This window comes from Mustela lutreola, chromosome 13 (genome assembly GCF_030435805.1).
Source record: "Mustela lutreola isolate mMusLut2 chromosome 13, mMusLut2.pri, whole genome shotgun sequence".
Taxonomy (NCBI): Eukaryota; Metazoa; Chordata; class Mammalia; order Carnivora; family Mustelidae; genus Mustela; species Mustela lutreola.
In genome coordinates, this window is record NC_081302.1 from 8,702,901 (window position 1) to 8,719,830 (window position 16,930).

The 16,930-nt window shown below is 41.3% G+C and overlaps 2 protein-coding genes across 9 annotated transcripts in view; both read right to left on the reverse strand.

Annotated features, from left to right (window-relative positions):
- ERCC5 (ERCC excision repair 5, endonuclease) overlaps window positions 1-4,293 on the reverse strand; it is a 29,319-nt gene extending 25,026 nt beyond the window's left edge. Inside the window, exons 1-2 of one of the 2 annotated variants that reach the window (XM_059144385.1) lie at window positions 3,843-4,291; window positions 234-409 (exon numbers count right to left, since the gene is read on the reverse strand). In XM_059144385.1, coding sequence (XP_059000368.1) covers window positions 234-409; window positions 3,843-3,930 — 264 coding nt within the window. In that variant the 5' untranslated portion in view covers window positions 3,931-4,291. Of the gene's footprint in view, window positions 1-233; window positions 410-3,842 lie in introns of both variants that reach the window. The other variant, XM_059144388.1, reaches the window with a different exon arrangement.
- A 2,891-nt stretch (window positions 4,294-7,184) lies between these two features.
- BIVM (basic, immunoglobulin-like variable motif containing) overlaps window positions 7,185-16,930 on the reverse strand; it is a 40,769-nt gene continuing 31,023 nt past the window's right edge. For 5 of the 7 annotated variants that reach the window (XM_059144395.1, XM_059144390.1, XM_059144393.1 and 2 more), the window contains exons 7-10: window positions 14,273-14,405; window positions 12,609-12,695; window positions 9,852-9,948; window positions 7,185-8,852 (exon numbers count right to left, since the gene is read on the reverse strand). In XM_059144395.1, the coding sequence (XP_059000378.1) occupies window positions 8,562-8,852; window positions 9,852-9,948; window positions 12,609-12,695; window positions 14,273-14,405 (608 nt within the window). In that variant the 3' untranslated portion in view covers window positions 7,185-8,561. The remainder of the gene's footprint in view (window positions 8,853-9,851; window positions 9,949-12,608; window positions 12,696-14,272; window positions 14,406-16,930) is intronic. The other 2 variants (XM_059144396.1, XM_059144397.1) reach the window with 2 other exon arrangements.

A 16,930-nucleotide genomic window follows, 5' to 3' on the forward strand; every position in this document is an offset into this window, starting at 1 on the left:
AAGCTGAATTGTATCATTGCACCCAGGACGTAGTCTCAAAAATAATCCTTTTTTTAAAGGAAAAAGTGTGACTGTTCAAGATAAACTTTAAAAAAAGCTGAAATTTAGTTGGATATATGTCAAAATAAGTCTTGGCTTCAAAAATTCTAAAGAGAAAATTAAAATTCTACATGAAGTTTTCCTTCCTTCTAATAACACAGAAAGAAAAATAAACAAACAAACGTGATTCTTACCAAGGTTTGTTTCTTCAACAGCGGAGCATCCCCATCAAACACAAAAATAGGACGAATTCGAAAAAATAAGAGTTTGCAGAGCCGATGAAACAAAGTGAGAAGATGGGCGTTTTCTATTGAGTTTCCATGGCGATCCCGGACTCCTCTTAGTGCCTGGTTTAACCAAATGCTGATATCTGGTAGAATTGTTAAAGGAAACTATTTTGGCATTTCTTCCCTCATCATCATGATTTCAACTTCCCAAAAACTGATATCATCTAAACATTAAAACTAAGTCCTCATCACAGTTCATGTGGAATTGGAAAAATGTTAAGCCCTGACGGAATCTGCCTAAAATCCATTAACGTTATTTGAATCCCTGTAACTACTTCACAGACTACAGCGTTACATCAACAGATGTGTCCTTTAAAAAATCGAATTGCAGGGGTGCCTGGGTGGCTCAGTGGGTTAAGCCTCTGCCTTCAGCTCGGGTCATGATCCCAGGGTCCTGGGATCGAGCCCCGAATCAGGCTCTCTGCTCAGCGGGGAGCCAACTTCCTCCTCTCTCTCTCTCTCTGCCTACTTGTCTGTCAAATAAATAAATAAAATCTTTGGAGCGCTTGGGTGGCTCAGTGGGTTAAAGCCTCTGCCTTCAGCTCCGGTCATGATCTCGGGGTCCTGGGATCGAGCCCAGCATTGGGCTATCTGCTCAGCGGGGAGCCTGCTTCCCCTCCTCTCTCTCTGCCTGTCTTTCTACCTACTTGTGATCTCTGTCTGTCAAATAAATAAATAAAATATTATATATATATATATAAAATCTTTAAATAAAAATAAAAAATCTAATTGCAAACAGTTGCTTCTTTAAAAAAAAAAACTAATACGTCCTACAGAATTTTAGCAAATTATCACAACTCTCTGGAAACTAGTTTGGCAATTCATAGAAAAAAAAAAAATGTAAAAACCAGCATTCTATTTTACTATTTCTATCTCCAGACAATTATCAGACAATCATCACCAATTTACAAAAAAAGTTACTTCTAAGAATGTTTGCCGTGATGAAAATATGAGAAACGATGTAAAAGTTTTCCAACAGGTCTTTACTTAAACTAAATTGTGATATACCAATTTGCTGGAATATCAAATAGCCCTCATAAAAGGAAGCTACAGAATCATCTATAGTGATAAGAAAGACAGTCACAAAATATTAAAGGGACAAAAAACAGGTTACAAAACTATGGAATGCATAATTACGTTTTATAACATGTGATATGTTAAATACAAAAAACTAGAAGTTCAGATGCCAAAATATTAACAACAGTTAGCTCTTCTGTAATTATAAGGAATTGATGTTTCCTTGGAGCTTCCTTATATTTAACTTTTGTAAAAAGTGCTTCTTACCAAATTATTTCATATTTGTCCATAAGAGGAACGTGGCGACACTGGTTCTCCCGCTCTCCGTCTCTTCGTCCCCTCCTCTAACTCACCACTCAAGCGCGACTTCAGCGGAGTTCTCCTGCAGGCCCTCCCCAGCTCCTGCTGTACTGGCTCCCCAGGCTACCTGAGCACCCCACCCCACACCTTCCCCATGTGTGCGGGCTGCCCCCCGCGGCTCCGTCCTGAGTCCCAGACTAGATGGCCTAGACTGTATAAATAAATAAGGCACTCACCTATAGATGGGTTAAAAAAATATATTTTAGGGATCCAAGAGTAAGTTATGAACCTAGTATATAATGGATAATTTCTTAACAAATAAGGCCAAAAATGGGATATAGATCAGATATTTGAATTCGAATTTCCATGAAAACGAAACAAAGCAAAACCAATTATAAAACAGCAATCAAGTATTTTTACATATATATTTATACAGATAAATACATATGAGATTGTAATTATCACAGGAAAATTTTTGACATCCTCTTTAAATGATTTGTTCTTTCAGAAAAACTTAATAACCTCATGAAAATTACTTCCCGTCCCAAAAGAGCTCCTGAGTCATCTAAAAATAGATAACCTAAATTTTAAATTAAATGCTTTAACTTCCTCACTTTGGACAACTTCCTAAAAAATCAGAATGCTGAACTTCACGCATCACCTTAAAGATTTTTACAAATTACTCATTCTTCATCGGTGTTACAACATAAAATGCCTAAGTCTTTGCTGAGGTCTGAAGGGCTGCTGTTCCTGAACACTGGGCTTGCTCCTTCACGTACAGGTCCATAAAGAAAATCTTTAGAAAGCCGGGATTTGAAGAACCACTAGAGGGCAGCAATAGCACGCGTGCCCCGCCCCCCACCCCCCCCCCCAACACACACTTTTCCTCTCCCTACACAAGGTATCACGCGTAAAAACTTTCAACCAAGCCAAAACTCATTATAGATGCATTTCAAGATTATTCACACCGAAGAAAATGCCACCACCATGTACACTTTCTTTGAAAAATTACCAGTGTCCCATTATGTATAAGTCGTCTCCATAGCAAACAATGGTTCCTCTCTCAGTGGCTCCCTGCGCAGAAACCCCACCTAGTCTTAAAGTGCATTTACCACCAGCAGCAGTTACCTGCACGACACTCTTCCCCACCTCGCTCAGAACTCCTCGGCCCTCAGGTGCGCACGCAGGGAACTGGCCTAAGCTACCACCCGCTTCCAGAACAGCCACTCAAAAAGGAGGAGGAGGAGATGGAGGAGAAGGTTTAATGAATAAAAAATGACCAAATTTCAGAGACAGTATTCATACATTTTGATAAAGGAGAAAAACATTTCATTCCGAAAACACTAAACCAACCAGACGCAGACACAAATGACAGTCCTTTAAAAGTCCATCCCAGGGGCGCCTGGGTGGCTCAGTGGTTTGGGCTGCTGCCTTCGGCTCGGGTCATGATCTCAGGGTCCTGGGATCGAGCCCCGCATCGGGCTCTCTGCTCAGCAGGGAGCCTGCTTCCCCCACCCCCCCTCTCTGCCTGCCTCTCTGCCTACTTGTGATCTCTCTCTGTCAAATAAAAGTCCGTCCCAGAGGCTGGGAGGAAACAAAACCAAACACTGTGGACCTTCTGAAATCTTCCCGGTGTGGTACAGCAGTTTCCTATTCCAAAACTCACAATTAAAAAAAAAAAATTAATAAATGAGTTACTTTTTAAAAAGAGAAAAGGTCGAACACCTGCCCACGCCATCCTCCCAACGAACGCGAGCGGCGCAGGCCTCGGGGCCGCGGGCAGAACGGCCGCTGGGGGTCCGCCTGGCCTTCCCCGAGCTGACCTCCCGGGAGGGAGGACACCTGCAGGCTGGGCGGCGTCAACCGAGCTCCTTTTCCGTACATGACTCCTTTATTCCTCACACCAACCCCGTGCGTAGCGACGACGATCGCCCCCACTTTGCCGACGAGGGAACGAAAGCACAGAGCGGCGTAAAACGCTGCCCCTCGGGGACCAACCCCGGGGACTCCGGCCCAGCGCGGCGTGACCGCAAGCGGGGACCGGCAGACACTCCGAGAGCGACGACGCCGGGAAGGGGCTGCTCCTACCACCCCGAGGGGGACTGTCATCTGACCAAGGCCGCTCTGCGCCCAGGGGGAGGCCGCGGGGGAGCAAACGCCCGGCGCGCATCCCGGCGCCCCGGAACACGTGAAGGATACCCACGGCGAGGATCTTCCCCTCCAGCGTCTCCGGGCTCACCTGCCGCCCGGAGCACTCCAGCAGCTTCCACAGCCCGTGCACCCCCATGACGGGCCCGGCGACAGTCGAGGGCGGGGTCGCGCGAGGCCTTCTATTCCAGTTCTACCACAGCCTGCACCACCGCCGGGCCCGGCAGGGCTCCCCCTGCTCCCGCCCGGGGAAGGCGGACACTAACTCAGAGCCCGCGGTTTTCCAGGGACACCGGCGCCGGCGAGAACGGTACTTCCTGGCGGCGGACGCTGCCTCCCGGAAGAAAGGCAGGACCAGACAATGGTTTCCGACCGACAACGGCGTCGGAAAGGAGCGAGTCCTCCTTAAGCCCAAGCTTTGGCCCAAATGTAAACACTCTTAACGGAAGAGCAGGCTGACAGGACAGCGCAGGAGAGAAAACGGCTGGAAGACGTTCCCCGACACGGCCAGATTCTTGAGTTAGTGAGTTAACCCACGCGAAATGGGGCCGCTCGGCTTCCGTCAAAGACGAGGCTCAAGCCGGAAGTCCCGCCTCACGGCGTGACGTATATTCGCTGCGCCTTTCCATTCCTGAGGCGAGGGGGCGGATCGGCCCGTGCGTCTGTGTCTAGTTGTTCCCGGGCTCGCTCCACGCTGGCGCTCTGTCGCAGCCACACGCCGCAAGTATACGCAGAGAGCCTTCTCGCTGAGGTGACAGTTTGCGGCGTCTCTTCTGCGTTTCATTCTCTCCGCACCAGCCGCTACTTCTGCACTCTCGATACCCAATGTTTTACGTGAGAGGCGGCGACAGAAAGGTGGATGCTTTGCTGGTGTTTTTAAGTCAGTAAGTGTTTTGTCTGATAACCTGGAGGAGCTAGATGATAATAGGGCATCATCTTAAGTGAAGCCACTTTTAAAAGCCTTTACTCTTGAAGTATAGTTCGGTTTTCTCTGGCGTCTCAATGTAGGATTCCACGGCTTGTAGGTCAGAAATGGCAAGAAACTTCATTACCGGAGTAGCTTTGGGGAAGGCGCCCTAGAACTCTCGGGCGCAGAGTCCGATGGCGGCCACACCACCACGTCTTAGTGTTCAGTGTTGTTAAGTAACGTTTGTTCCGAACTGGTTTCTTCCTCTGCAAACTGAGCACGAAACCAGTTTGGGCAGACTTTGAGCTAGGTTGGGAGGTGACGTGCGCAGACCATGCATCACTGCTGTTCATTAAATGACAGCCGTGTCATACACACTGGTTCGGATTTGAAGTATTGAAACGAAATTCAAGCTCAGTGGAAAGGCCTGATTTAAATGAGGTGGTTTTGTTCAAGGAGCCCTTTATGACAGAATGTCAAATATTCGTTTTTAGCAAAACCATTGCACGAAGTGCTTTTTTGCATTTTCTCCATCTATGGAGTTATTCCCAAAAATAGTTACTAGTTGTATTTTACAGAGTTTAATAAAATTGCTTATTCAGTTTTTGCCGGTCCCCCCCCACACACACATACACACACTCGACACTTAGCAGGTATTCCATAAATACTGCCTAAATGACCTCTTTTAGCCTCTAGTGTAAAGCTGTCCCTTGAATCTCGCACCCTCCTGAATTTCCTCCCAGCTCAGGCAGCCATTGGTCCAAACCCAGTCTGAGCCACATAATAACCCTGTGTTCGTGGGCTCAACTGCACTCAGCTCCAAAACTGATTATGTTAAAGCCCTAACCCCCAGCACCTCAGAACGTGGTGATAGGAGATGGGCCTTTTAAAACGGATTAGTTTAAAATGAGGCTGAGGGTGAACCTAACCCAATCTATTGTCCTTATGAGAGAAAATTTGGGCGCGCAGAGGGATGTGTGCACAGAGCAAAGACCCTGTGGGGACAGAGCTAGAAGGGGGCCATCTGCAAGCCCAGGAGAAAGGCTCGGGGAAAACCAAACGGTCAACATTCTGACCTCAGACTTCCAGCCCCCAGAGCTGTGAGAAAATAAATTCGGTTTTTAAGCCCGCCAGTCTGTAGTATTTGTTATAATGGCAAGTTTTTTCTATGATCCTAAGCAAGTTTCTTCACCAATGAGAGTCTGTAAAAAAAATGGAGATGCCAACTTCTTCTTGGGGTTGTTCCAAGATCAGTGATTTAATGGTTTCAAACTAGTTTGCTGCGTGAATGACTGAGGGAGAAGATGCTGTGGGTAAAACGGATACACAAACGATGGATTCTAGGGCAACTTGCCTGCGCCCCTTTAGTGTCTGGGAAAAAGCAAGTTTGGATGTGTTTCAGCTGCTGCACCAACCTGGCCTCCTGATGGGCCAGCATAGTAGTGGGGAAAGGAATAGTTTCAGGATTTGATCCAAATGAACATTTTTTTTTAATGCCTACGAGCTGGGTAAAAACAAATAGCCAATGTAGGCATTTGAGCATTATGAGTGCTTTTAAAGCCAGAGCAACATGTCTTGAATACAAAATATTCTTTTGAAGGAACAGTAACTAAGGGGTGTGTGTGTGTATATGACTTATAGCATCCTTTAGATGCTGCTTAAAGAGCTCTCAAGATTCTGAACAGAAATACACATCTTTTGGAGTAACAGTTCCAAGCACTATCTGGAAAGCACCGTTCTAAACACTGTACATACATTAACTTATTTATTCTTCAAAACACTTTATAAAATATATGCTATTATCCCCACCTTACCAATGAGAAAATAAACACAGAAACATTAATCTTAACTTGCCCAAGTGAAACAGCTAGCAAGTCCAGAGCCAGTATTTGAACCTTCATTGCTTCTATGGAGACTCCTAAGAAGAGTTGACCAAAAAATCAAATATGACAGGAACGTTACTAACCTTGAAAGAAAAGTGTGCAGTAACTTGCACATAATTTTTGGAAAATTAGTCTCTATAAACCTCATTCTGCTCTTAATAACAGCTGAACTTATATGTCAGGTTATTAAGTAATCATATATTTCAAGACTTTTGTAAAAATTATTAATGGCCAATAGGCAATCTCTATAAATTCATCCTCTTTCGTAGGTGTCACTGTATTCTTTGTGTTGCATTTGTCTCCCTTCCTCTTGGTTCTTCCTATCTGCCTCTTCTCTGAAATGTTTCCTTAAACTCTATGAAATTGCTGATAATCACCTATGTTTGACCTATAAAAATGACAACTTCATTTGGTTCAAACTAATTAAATTTTCTATCTCAGAATCTAAAAGTATAGTCATAATGTGTACTGTTTTGTTGATTATAAAAGTCTGATACATGATAGTTTCTTATAACACACTACTCAGGAGCTGTTGTCACATACTTCACACAGAATTCCAAGGGTAATCCCTACCTAAAATAAAGGTTCAAAACATCCACATCATTAAAAGTAGAAAACAAAACTTTATTTGATGAAAACCTCTTAAAAGTTCCAGTGTGAAGTAACAAAATCAACAACCTACAAATCTCTTTCAGTCCTTTGCATTTCACGCAAAATATTCTCTTCAGAAAAATGACCATTTCATAATATATATCCCTGTCTGTAGGCTAGGTATGTCTGAGTGGATAAATGGATATAAAATTCAAAAGAGAAGAAAATGAAAATATTTTAAAAATAAAAATCTGAACCCTCTTCTTGAGGTGTATTGCAATATGGTTACCAACATATTCAGCACCTTGTCATAATCAAGTTACTGATCTGAGTCATGGAACAGCCCCTAAAATGAAAGAACAAGTCATAGGTTGGCAGCAGAAGAAAAACTGACATCAACTAGAGAGGAGCTCAAATACATGAAATCCACTCTTTTGGAACTACTTAACACTCACTTCAAACAGCTAATTGTACAGATTTTTAAAAGAAGCAGCTCAGAGTTGGGAATATGGATATTTGCGCTCTGAGTGACATAACATTCCTAATGCATCTTTAATGCTGTTAACAACATAGGACTCCACGCTGAGGGACTAATCAAATATCACAAGATCTCATTTCACAGATTACCTTGGAAGTAGAAACTTTGGATCCCACTTGTTTTTTTTATTCTATCTCAAAACAAGGTTCACTGTAGAAAGAAAGCTCTCAAGACCTGAAAATCTTGCCAATATTGTACACTAAGATACCAAGTCAAAAAAAGTCAAGAATATCCTGAATCAATGCACCAATAGAAAAGATGACTTTCTTGAGTCTTCTCTTTTGCCTCTTTATTGAGGATCCTGAGAAAGTTAGTCAGGAAACAAATGAGGCGGGCAAGATACTGCGTACAAGTTAAAGAATTCTAGATTCACTAAATTTTAAATGAGCTTTACCATGAGAGGAAACTAGAAATCAACAGCCCCAATTTTGTTTAAAAGGGCAGATGGTGCCTTACATCTTGAGTTTAGGAATCAAACAGTCTGCAACAAATGTCTGGTGATTAAGTCATAGGAAATAATTTCATGCTTAAGTATTGCAAATCATGATGCTATTAAGTAAATTTGTGTTTGATTTCTTTATATGCAATTTGTTGGATTTTGTAAAATTGTCCATAATGTTTGCATACTCTTAACTTTAAAAGGACAATAATCTGTGCTTATCTGCTTATGTATCTGAAATCTCCCATCATAATCATATACAAGCTTATTTACTGGAGAACTACAAGGGTATGTTTTATACCACAAGATCAGTTCCTATTTAGTGTAGACTTAGTAAAACTTCTACTGTCTTAATGCAGTCTTGTATAGACCAGTCATGTGTGTAACACAAAATTTTCAGAACCCAGCATTGTCAGTCATTCCCGTCATAATCACTGTAACCCTGATAGCCACTGTTCCTTCTCTCATGGATACTGGACATCTTTTTCCATGCTGAGTCCTGATGGAAACTGGCACTGAAAGACCGGCCCAGACGCCCATGCTGCTTCTTGGAGATATTATCTTCACTCTCCGATTTGGCAATGCCCTGGGCATGTGTTGGCTGTGATTCTTGTCTCACTGTTCCAAATGGAAAGTTCCAAAGGCCAAATCTTTGCCAATTAAGTCTCTGGAATGCTATGATGCAATGCAAATTTCCCCCAACCTGAGAAGAAAAAAAAGTTGGGTTAAGAAAATAAAAGGAATTATGCTTATAATGTGGGTTTCTATGATTTCCCTTATTTTTCCTCCTTCACCTGCCTCAAAACAGACATCACCAGATCGCCTTAACCTGCATCTTTCTTGACCAGCTGCCTTTACAAAAATGTAACAGTTCCCCTCATATGCCTCTCCACCACTCACACACACTGTTACCTCCCTATTTGCCTAACCCAAACTCCAAAATTTCGGGCGCCTCGGTGGCTCAATCGATCAAGCAGCCAACTCTTGAATTCAGCTCGGGTCATGATCTCAGGGTTGTAAGTCTGAGCCTCACATCTGGCTCTGCACTCAGTGCAGTTTACTTGGGATTCTCTCGCCTTCTATCCTTCCACCCCGACTCACGCTCACAAATAAATAAATAAATAAATAAATAAATAAATAAATAAAATCTTCAAGCACCAAGATCATTCCTCTTCCAGTCTCTTCTATGTTCTTGATGTTAGTCGTATCATATCAGTGGCATATCAATCCGCAGAATCTACCTTTCCTTGCGAATCTCCCCCAGCTACCTTGTGCACACATGGCTCTGCCTCCTGGCCACAGTTCACAGGGCTCAGGAGGGAACACCTGACCCCAACTACGCCAGAGGCAGGTTGAGTCTCATTCTAAATGGCTCATCTGAAAGCGAGATATAAGTTGAAGTTCCTGATCTTTTGGAAGTCAATAATCAGATAAGAATAGCATACAACTCCCAAAAGAATGAGACAAGTTAGCTCCTTGTCCTCTGATAACATTCTTTAAGCTGATACCAGTCTGTTTTGAATCCAGGCTATAGTCTTTGCTTTTCATTCCAAAGATACTCCTCTGTCCTAAAATTAATTCTCGCTTTTCTATCTAAAATAATCTGAAGTGGATTTCCATTATTTACAACCTAAAGAGTGCTGAATAGTATACTGCATACTGGCTGGCTGGGAAATATCTTCAAATACTATTGTGTTCTTACCTTTTTTGTTTTTCGATACTGCAGCCCCCTCTCCAAGTGTCGGATGTCTAGATATTCTGGATTTTGAGTGTTGAGATCAGTAACAATATCTGCCCACCTATAGTGAAAAAGGAAGGATAAAGCACATTTTAAGTACAAAATACCACTGTAATAGAATGTTTTTAGAAGATGTTATTTACTTATTTATTTGAGAGAGAAAGAGACCACATGAGTGGGGCAGAGGGACAAGCAGACTCTGCACTGAGTGCAGAGCCCAATGCAGGACTTGATGTCATGACCCCGAGATCACAGCCTGAGCCGAAATCAAGCGTTAGACGCTTAACCCACTGAGCCACCAGGTGCCCCTGTAATGGAACTTTTCACATGAGCAATTTGCTATAGTATTACCATGACAATAATTCTCTTGTCAAGGTTGTTCTACCTACTAAGCTTTAGTTCTTTTTTTTATGACATTTCTGTTTAACCAACTACTGCCAAGATTCTGGGTTTTAAAATGGCTACTTTCACAAAGAAATACATATGTATCAACCTGTTTGTTACATGACATCCTACAGGCTAGAGTAGAAACAGTCCTTATTTCCTTTTTAATTAAAGTCAAGTTTTCAAAAGATTTAAGTTACATGAGGGTGCCTGGGCTGCTCTGTCAGTTGAGTGTTCCACTCTTGGTTTTGGCTCAGGTCAGGATCTCCTGGTTAGGTGATGGCCCCACCTCCAGCTCCACACTCAGCTCAGTGGGGAGTCGGCTTCCCCTCTCCCTCTCCCCTTACCCCTCCCTCCCACCCCTACATGCTCACACTTTCCTCTCTCTCTCTCTCTCTCTCCCTCTCTGAAATAAATAAATCTTAAAAAAAAAAAAAAGTTAACGTGCATTTATTCACAGACAACATGACTGATTGTATAGAAAATCCAAACAACTACAAATTACTTTGGATTATAAAACTACTATTGAAATTAATGTGTTTGATAAAAATGTGGTATTGAGGTCCTATGTATATAAACAAATTGTATTTTTGTACACTACCAGAAAATAATTAGGAACTGAAATTTTTGAAGGAAAGTGCCAAAAGGTGCAAACTTCCAGTTATAAGATAAATAAGTACTAGGGATATCATGTACAACATAGTGACTTCAGCCAACACTGCTCTATGATATATAGAGAAGTGGTAAGAGAGTAGATCCCAAGAGTTCTCATCACAAGGAGGACTTCTTTTTAACTAAACCTGTTGTGGCCATCATTTCACTATATATGTAAATCAGACCATCATGCTGGACACTGTTAGCTTATATAGTGGTATGTGCCAGTTATTTCTCAATAACTAGAAAATAGACATATTTTTCTAAATAAAACTTTTTAAAAACCAGTTTACAATACCATTAAAACACTTAGGGATCTGTACAGCATGGCTGTACTTAATACTGTACCATATTATACTTATACTATACTTAATACTGTACCATATACTTGAAATTCACTAAAAGAGTAGATCTTAAGTATTATCACCACATACACAGAAAAGGTAACTATGTGAGCTGATGGATATGTTAATTAAGACTTGATTGCAGTAATCGTTTCACAAAATATACGTCAAATCAGTACATTGGACACTTTAAATATATACAGTTGTATTTGTGCATTATACCTCAATAAAGCTGGGAAAATTTTTTTAAAAAGTAAAAGAAAAAAGGAATAAAATATCAAATATTGTTGAAGATATGAAGAACCACCAGACTGTCCATACAATGCTGGTGGGAGTATAAAATGGTACAACCCCACAGGAGAACATTCACCCAGTTTCTTAAATATGCATCCACCCTATAATCAGCAATTCCATTCCTAGGTATCTACCCAAGAGAAACAAAACATAGAAACATGTCCTTAAAAAACTTGCACAAGAAAATGTGGCATATCCATACAGCAGAAAACTATTTGGCCGTATAAAGGAATGTAGTCCTGGTCCATGCTACAACACAGATGAACGCTGAAAACATTATTCTGAGTGAAAAAAAACAAAACCACACAAAAGGCCACACGTTTTATGATTCCATTTATATGAAATGTCCATATTAGGCAAATGCACAGGGATAGAAAGTAGATCAGGGGCTGAGGGGAGGGGGCTGGGGAGTGACTGCTAATGGGTATGGGGTTTCTTGTGGGGGTTATGAAAATGTCCTGGAATTAGATCATGGGGACTGATGCTCAACTCTAAATATACTAAAATCCATTGAACATTTTTTACATTTTTAAAGGGCGCACTTTATGGTATGTGAATTTTATTTCAATGAAGCTGTTACTTAAAAATTTTTTAAAGACATGTACATTAATGTTCCCAACAGCTTCACCCACAATAGACCACACTTAAAACAATCCAAATGGTCATCAACAGGGATACAGATAACAAACTACGGTATACTTACGGTACCTAAAACCACTCGGCAATAAATAAAGAAGCATGACATGCATGACAAAGTGGATAATCTCACAAGGCCAGATAAGAAAGAATATTGTACGACTCCACTGACGTGAATTTCAAGAACATGCAAAGCAATTCCACAGTGATAGAGGTTGTCTCTGGGGACTAACAGGAAAAGAGAATGAGGGTACTTTCAATACAATGAAAATCTTCCTTATCTTGACTGGGGTGGTGATAAACAAGTATATTCAGTTACCAAAATCCACCTAATGACACAATTAAGATCTGTGCATTTCACTATATTAAATCTCACCTAAATTAAAGAGAAAATGGGAAATTAACGTACTTTTTACAGTGAATAGCAGGATGTTTTCTACTTGATTCTCCAATTAAGATCCAATATTCTACTTCTTGTGGTGAGAGGGGGCCCCTGCTAAATATAAAATTCATTCATAGTAAGCTTAATAAAGGCCATTCACTCCTTTGAAAATATCGCTTCAGCTATGTTAATAAAAGATATACTAATGTTTATTCAAATACGACATTCATTAATGCTAGAATAAATACTGGAGTTTAGGTTTGAACAAATTTCTTAAGGCCATTAAAGAGAAAGCATAAATTACACTTAGGTTTTAATCTCTATTATAAAATATAGGACTAGAAAAAAAAAAAAAAGAACATACCTCCTCTCTCAGCATCTAAAACGAAGAAAAACATCCTAGCATGCTACCAGCATTCTCCAGCCACTCATCTCCTTTCACTGTGCATTTAAAAAGTTTCAAAAGGCGTTCTCCGGGCACGTGGGTGACTCACTGGGTTAAGCCGCTGCCTTCGGCTCAGGTCATGATCCCAGGGTCCTGGGATCGAGTCCTGCATCAGGCTTTCTGCTCAGCAAAGAGCCTGCTTCCCCTTCTCTCTCTGCCTGCCTCTCTGCATACTTCTGATCTCTGTCTATCAAATAAATAAATAAAATCTTAAAAAAAAAAAAAAAGGCATTCTAAAAATAAAACCCTAAAGTATACCAATGCCCTAATCCCACCTCTGGAAACTAATCCAAGTAAGTCTGGAGTCAAGCAAGGGGAGGGATCTGCCCAGCTGTAAAGGTATCTAGGTGATCGTTAGAGTATGGTACAGAGGTGTACCATAATGGGTACAGAGTAGGAGGACCTACTGTTGCATGTTTTATATTTGATAGATGTCAGGAGTAAGGTGAAGTTGTAGAATGAGACCACAGAAGAAACAACATACTTCACCTCCAGAGAGATGAATAAAACATTTCAGAATTTGGAGAGATCAAGTAGTTTCCCTGTTGCTCCTCATTCACAAAAATACAGTGGTCAGCTTCCTGGATCTCCCAGGTCCCAGGATCCTGTCCCAGGATCCTGCAATCCCACAGCGCCTTGAGAGGGGAATCATGTTGCATGGCTTCCAGCCTCAAAGAACCCATCCTACCCCCAGATGACTGAGTCATGCTCTCCCTGCCTGACCCTCAGGTCTCACTGAAAGAGCAATGCTGCCCCTTCCTCCTCCTGAAGTACCAAGGCCACTCTCCCAGGACAAAGGGGGCCACACTGACAAATTCCACATTTTTTTCACTATGAGGAAGGAAGAGGATGCTTAATGGACTGAGTTGGGGCAATTTTTTGATACTAGACTCCGTAATTCATTTTCCATGTGGCACAACGGATGAAAACACGACGACATAATACGTGAAGTCCTACGCAACCATTTTACAATAAACGTTAAGAGTGAGTCTTTCAAAAGTCTTTCCCTTTATGAGTCTGAACAACAGTATCTAAGTGGTAATGTAAAAGCACAACTAACCAAGTGCCATTCTGCAAAAGAACTAGTTGAAATATAAATGAAGAGTCTACCATTAAAAAAAAGAACAGTCTAACTTGATCTAAAGAAACCAAATCTTCCAATTGCTGAGCAACTAAATATTTCTTAAATGCTTTCTACCACATATTTTCTTGGGGAATTAGTCACAAAAGATATGTAAATGCTTACCTGAATGCTTTATTAGCTTTCACAGGGGTTGCTTCAAAGCCAATTGGACAAAAATAATGATTTTGGCAATGATAGATATAAGCCAGCGATTCATCTTTTAATCCATGAGTTAACTTCGACAAGGCCCCTGAAGCTACACAAAACAAAAGCAAACAAACTGAAGAACCATAAAACACTGTCAATGCTTTACACGAACAACTAGTTAAGGACTGTTAAGACGTGACTCGGAACACACTGACATTGCCTAGGAAGAGTGAGAAACTATGGACAGACACAAAAAATATTAATACATTTACTTTCAGTTTTACCCTTTTGACTGAAATTCAGATAAACTGAGCAGCAAACTAAAGACCTGAACGAAGCCCTTGTTTATCAAAACCTTCTAATACCACATACTTGTCTACAGGATTTAATTACCACATAAAACCCAATACCTAGTGTATACAACAATGGTCTCAACTTTTCTGGTTGTGCACATCTGTCACTGGAGATGTCTGAAGAGACATGCCCATGAGAAGCACTTTTGTTCACAGACTATATAGACTACTGTCTAATATGACTTTGCAAAAGATATGCAAAAGGTAAGAATTTTTTAATTAAATTAAAATACTGGCATTCTAGCATGTTCTTCCCATTCCACAGTGGTCATCTTGCACAGCTCCGGCGGTATGTACACTGATGTGGATGGGTAAATATAAACTCCAGATAAGACACAAACCCCCAAAATGCAACACACACTTTAGTCTTTCTACAGAAGCTACTCAGACTAGAGGGACAGCTTTCATAAGCCAAGTGATGAGATAAGAACATCTCTCAGGCTGCTCATACCACAGAATCCTCTTATAACCGATGCTCCTTTTAGACTTCCCACAGCTCTATTAGTTGTAAAGTCACTTCAAAAGTCTTACCATAAGCAATAAGTCTTTACCAGCACTCGATACTCAAACCCATTAAGTGAGGTTTCATTAACTTGCATCCCCTGGCAGAAACTGAATTATTCATGAACAAATAGCCCGTTAAAACTAGAAATCCTAAAAATAGGCGAAGTCGATGAAAGGTGGCAATTTACGATTTCCCTGATTGACCTTCCAGCCACTGACATAGCTGAAGACCAGTAAGAACAGCAGGTCAATGACTGCAGCAAAGCTAAGGCAGCAGGACGCCACCCCACTCCTCAAAGACACTGGGATTTGTGAGCTGCATGGGGATGATAACATTTCTAGCTTCAATTCCTTGTCCAAGGCTTCCTCGAGGTCTTCCCCGTAGACTTTTTTACTTCATGGCCTACCACCAGGACAGATCTGCATGGCAAGGTGAACTTTTCCACTAAAATTTCTATTTCATAATGACAAGGGATAAATCTTTCTGGGCTTTTGGTTGACTTCCCTGGACAATTTAAAAACGAACATTCGGGGCACCTGGATGACTCAGTCGATGAGGCGCCTGCCTTCTGCTTGGGTTGTGATCCTAGGGTCCTGGGATGGAACCCCTACTGGGCTTCCTGCTCTGTGGGGAGCCTGCTTCTCTCTCTGCCTCTCTCTGTCTCTCATGAATAAATAAAGAAAATCTAAAAAAAAAAAAAAAAAACTAACATCCAAGGGCAGCTCTAATGGATGAACTAAAGTTCAGAAGAGGATCCTTATGTCATTACCATAGTTGAATGTCATTGTAGATAGGCTCCAGGATCGTGAGCAAATGTAAATGTTAGCATTTGGACTCCTAACGAATTCAATAATTACAAAAATGGTTATACATAAAACTGGTTTAGAAAAAACTCAACATCTTTTTAAAATTGTGAAAATGTCAAACACAAAGTTTTCCCAACTAACTAAAACTTTTACTAAATAACTAAAGCTTATAATAAAAGGGATTTTTATTATAGCTTTTTAATGGATATCTTTAAGTATTTCACATTTTCCTTCTTAAAGTCAAATGTAATACAAAACACCTGATTTCATTTGTGTGACTGTGAAGAGTAATGACTCTAATGTCCAGGAATATATTCAAAATCTTAGGGGCAAATGAGATAGGTGAGAACATCTGTTCTCATTAACCTTCACATCTTTCTGTCTGCTGCACTCTTTTTTTTTTTTTCCCCCAAGAGTACAGGTGCTACAAACACTCTTTGACCATGTCCTCATTTTCCAGAATAAGACATGAGGTGGGGGTGGGGGGTTCTATGGAGTAAAAATTATGGGTTCGGTGCTAGTCAGGGATGTTCATACTCTTTACTTCAAGGTTCTAACTGATTTAGATTAGGGATTACCAAAATCTTTTCTTAAAGGGCCAGAGAGCAAATATTGAGGCTTGTGGGTCATGAGCTTCCCCATACTAGTCCCCTCTGCCATTGCAAAACGCAGCCAGCCACAGGCAATGTGTAAGCAAATGGTTACGGCTGTGCCTTCGTCAAACTCTGTTGACAAAAAGGACTACACTTTGATGACCCCTACTTTAATAATAAGTTTCAAAGTTTTGGTTATAGAAACTTTCTGCAAGGGAAGTTGATATGGCAGGCCGGTGCATTAAAAGGCAAAAAGCCACGGCCAAAAAGGGAGTAGGGACCCTGGATGCCCAGTGCTTGCCACTCTTAGCACCAAGAGTGCCATGGAATTCCCACGGCTCAGCTGAGCCCAGTTTGAAAATCACTGAATTTCCTAT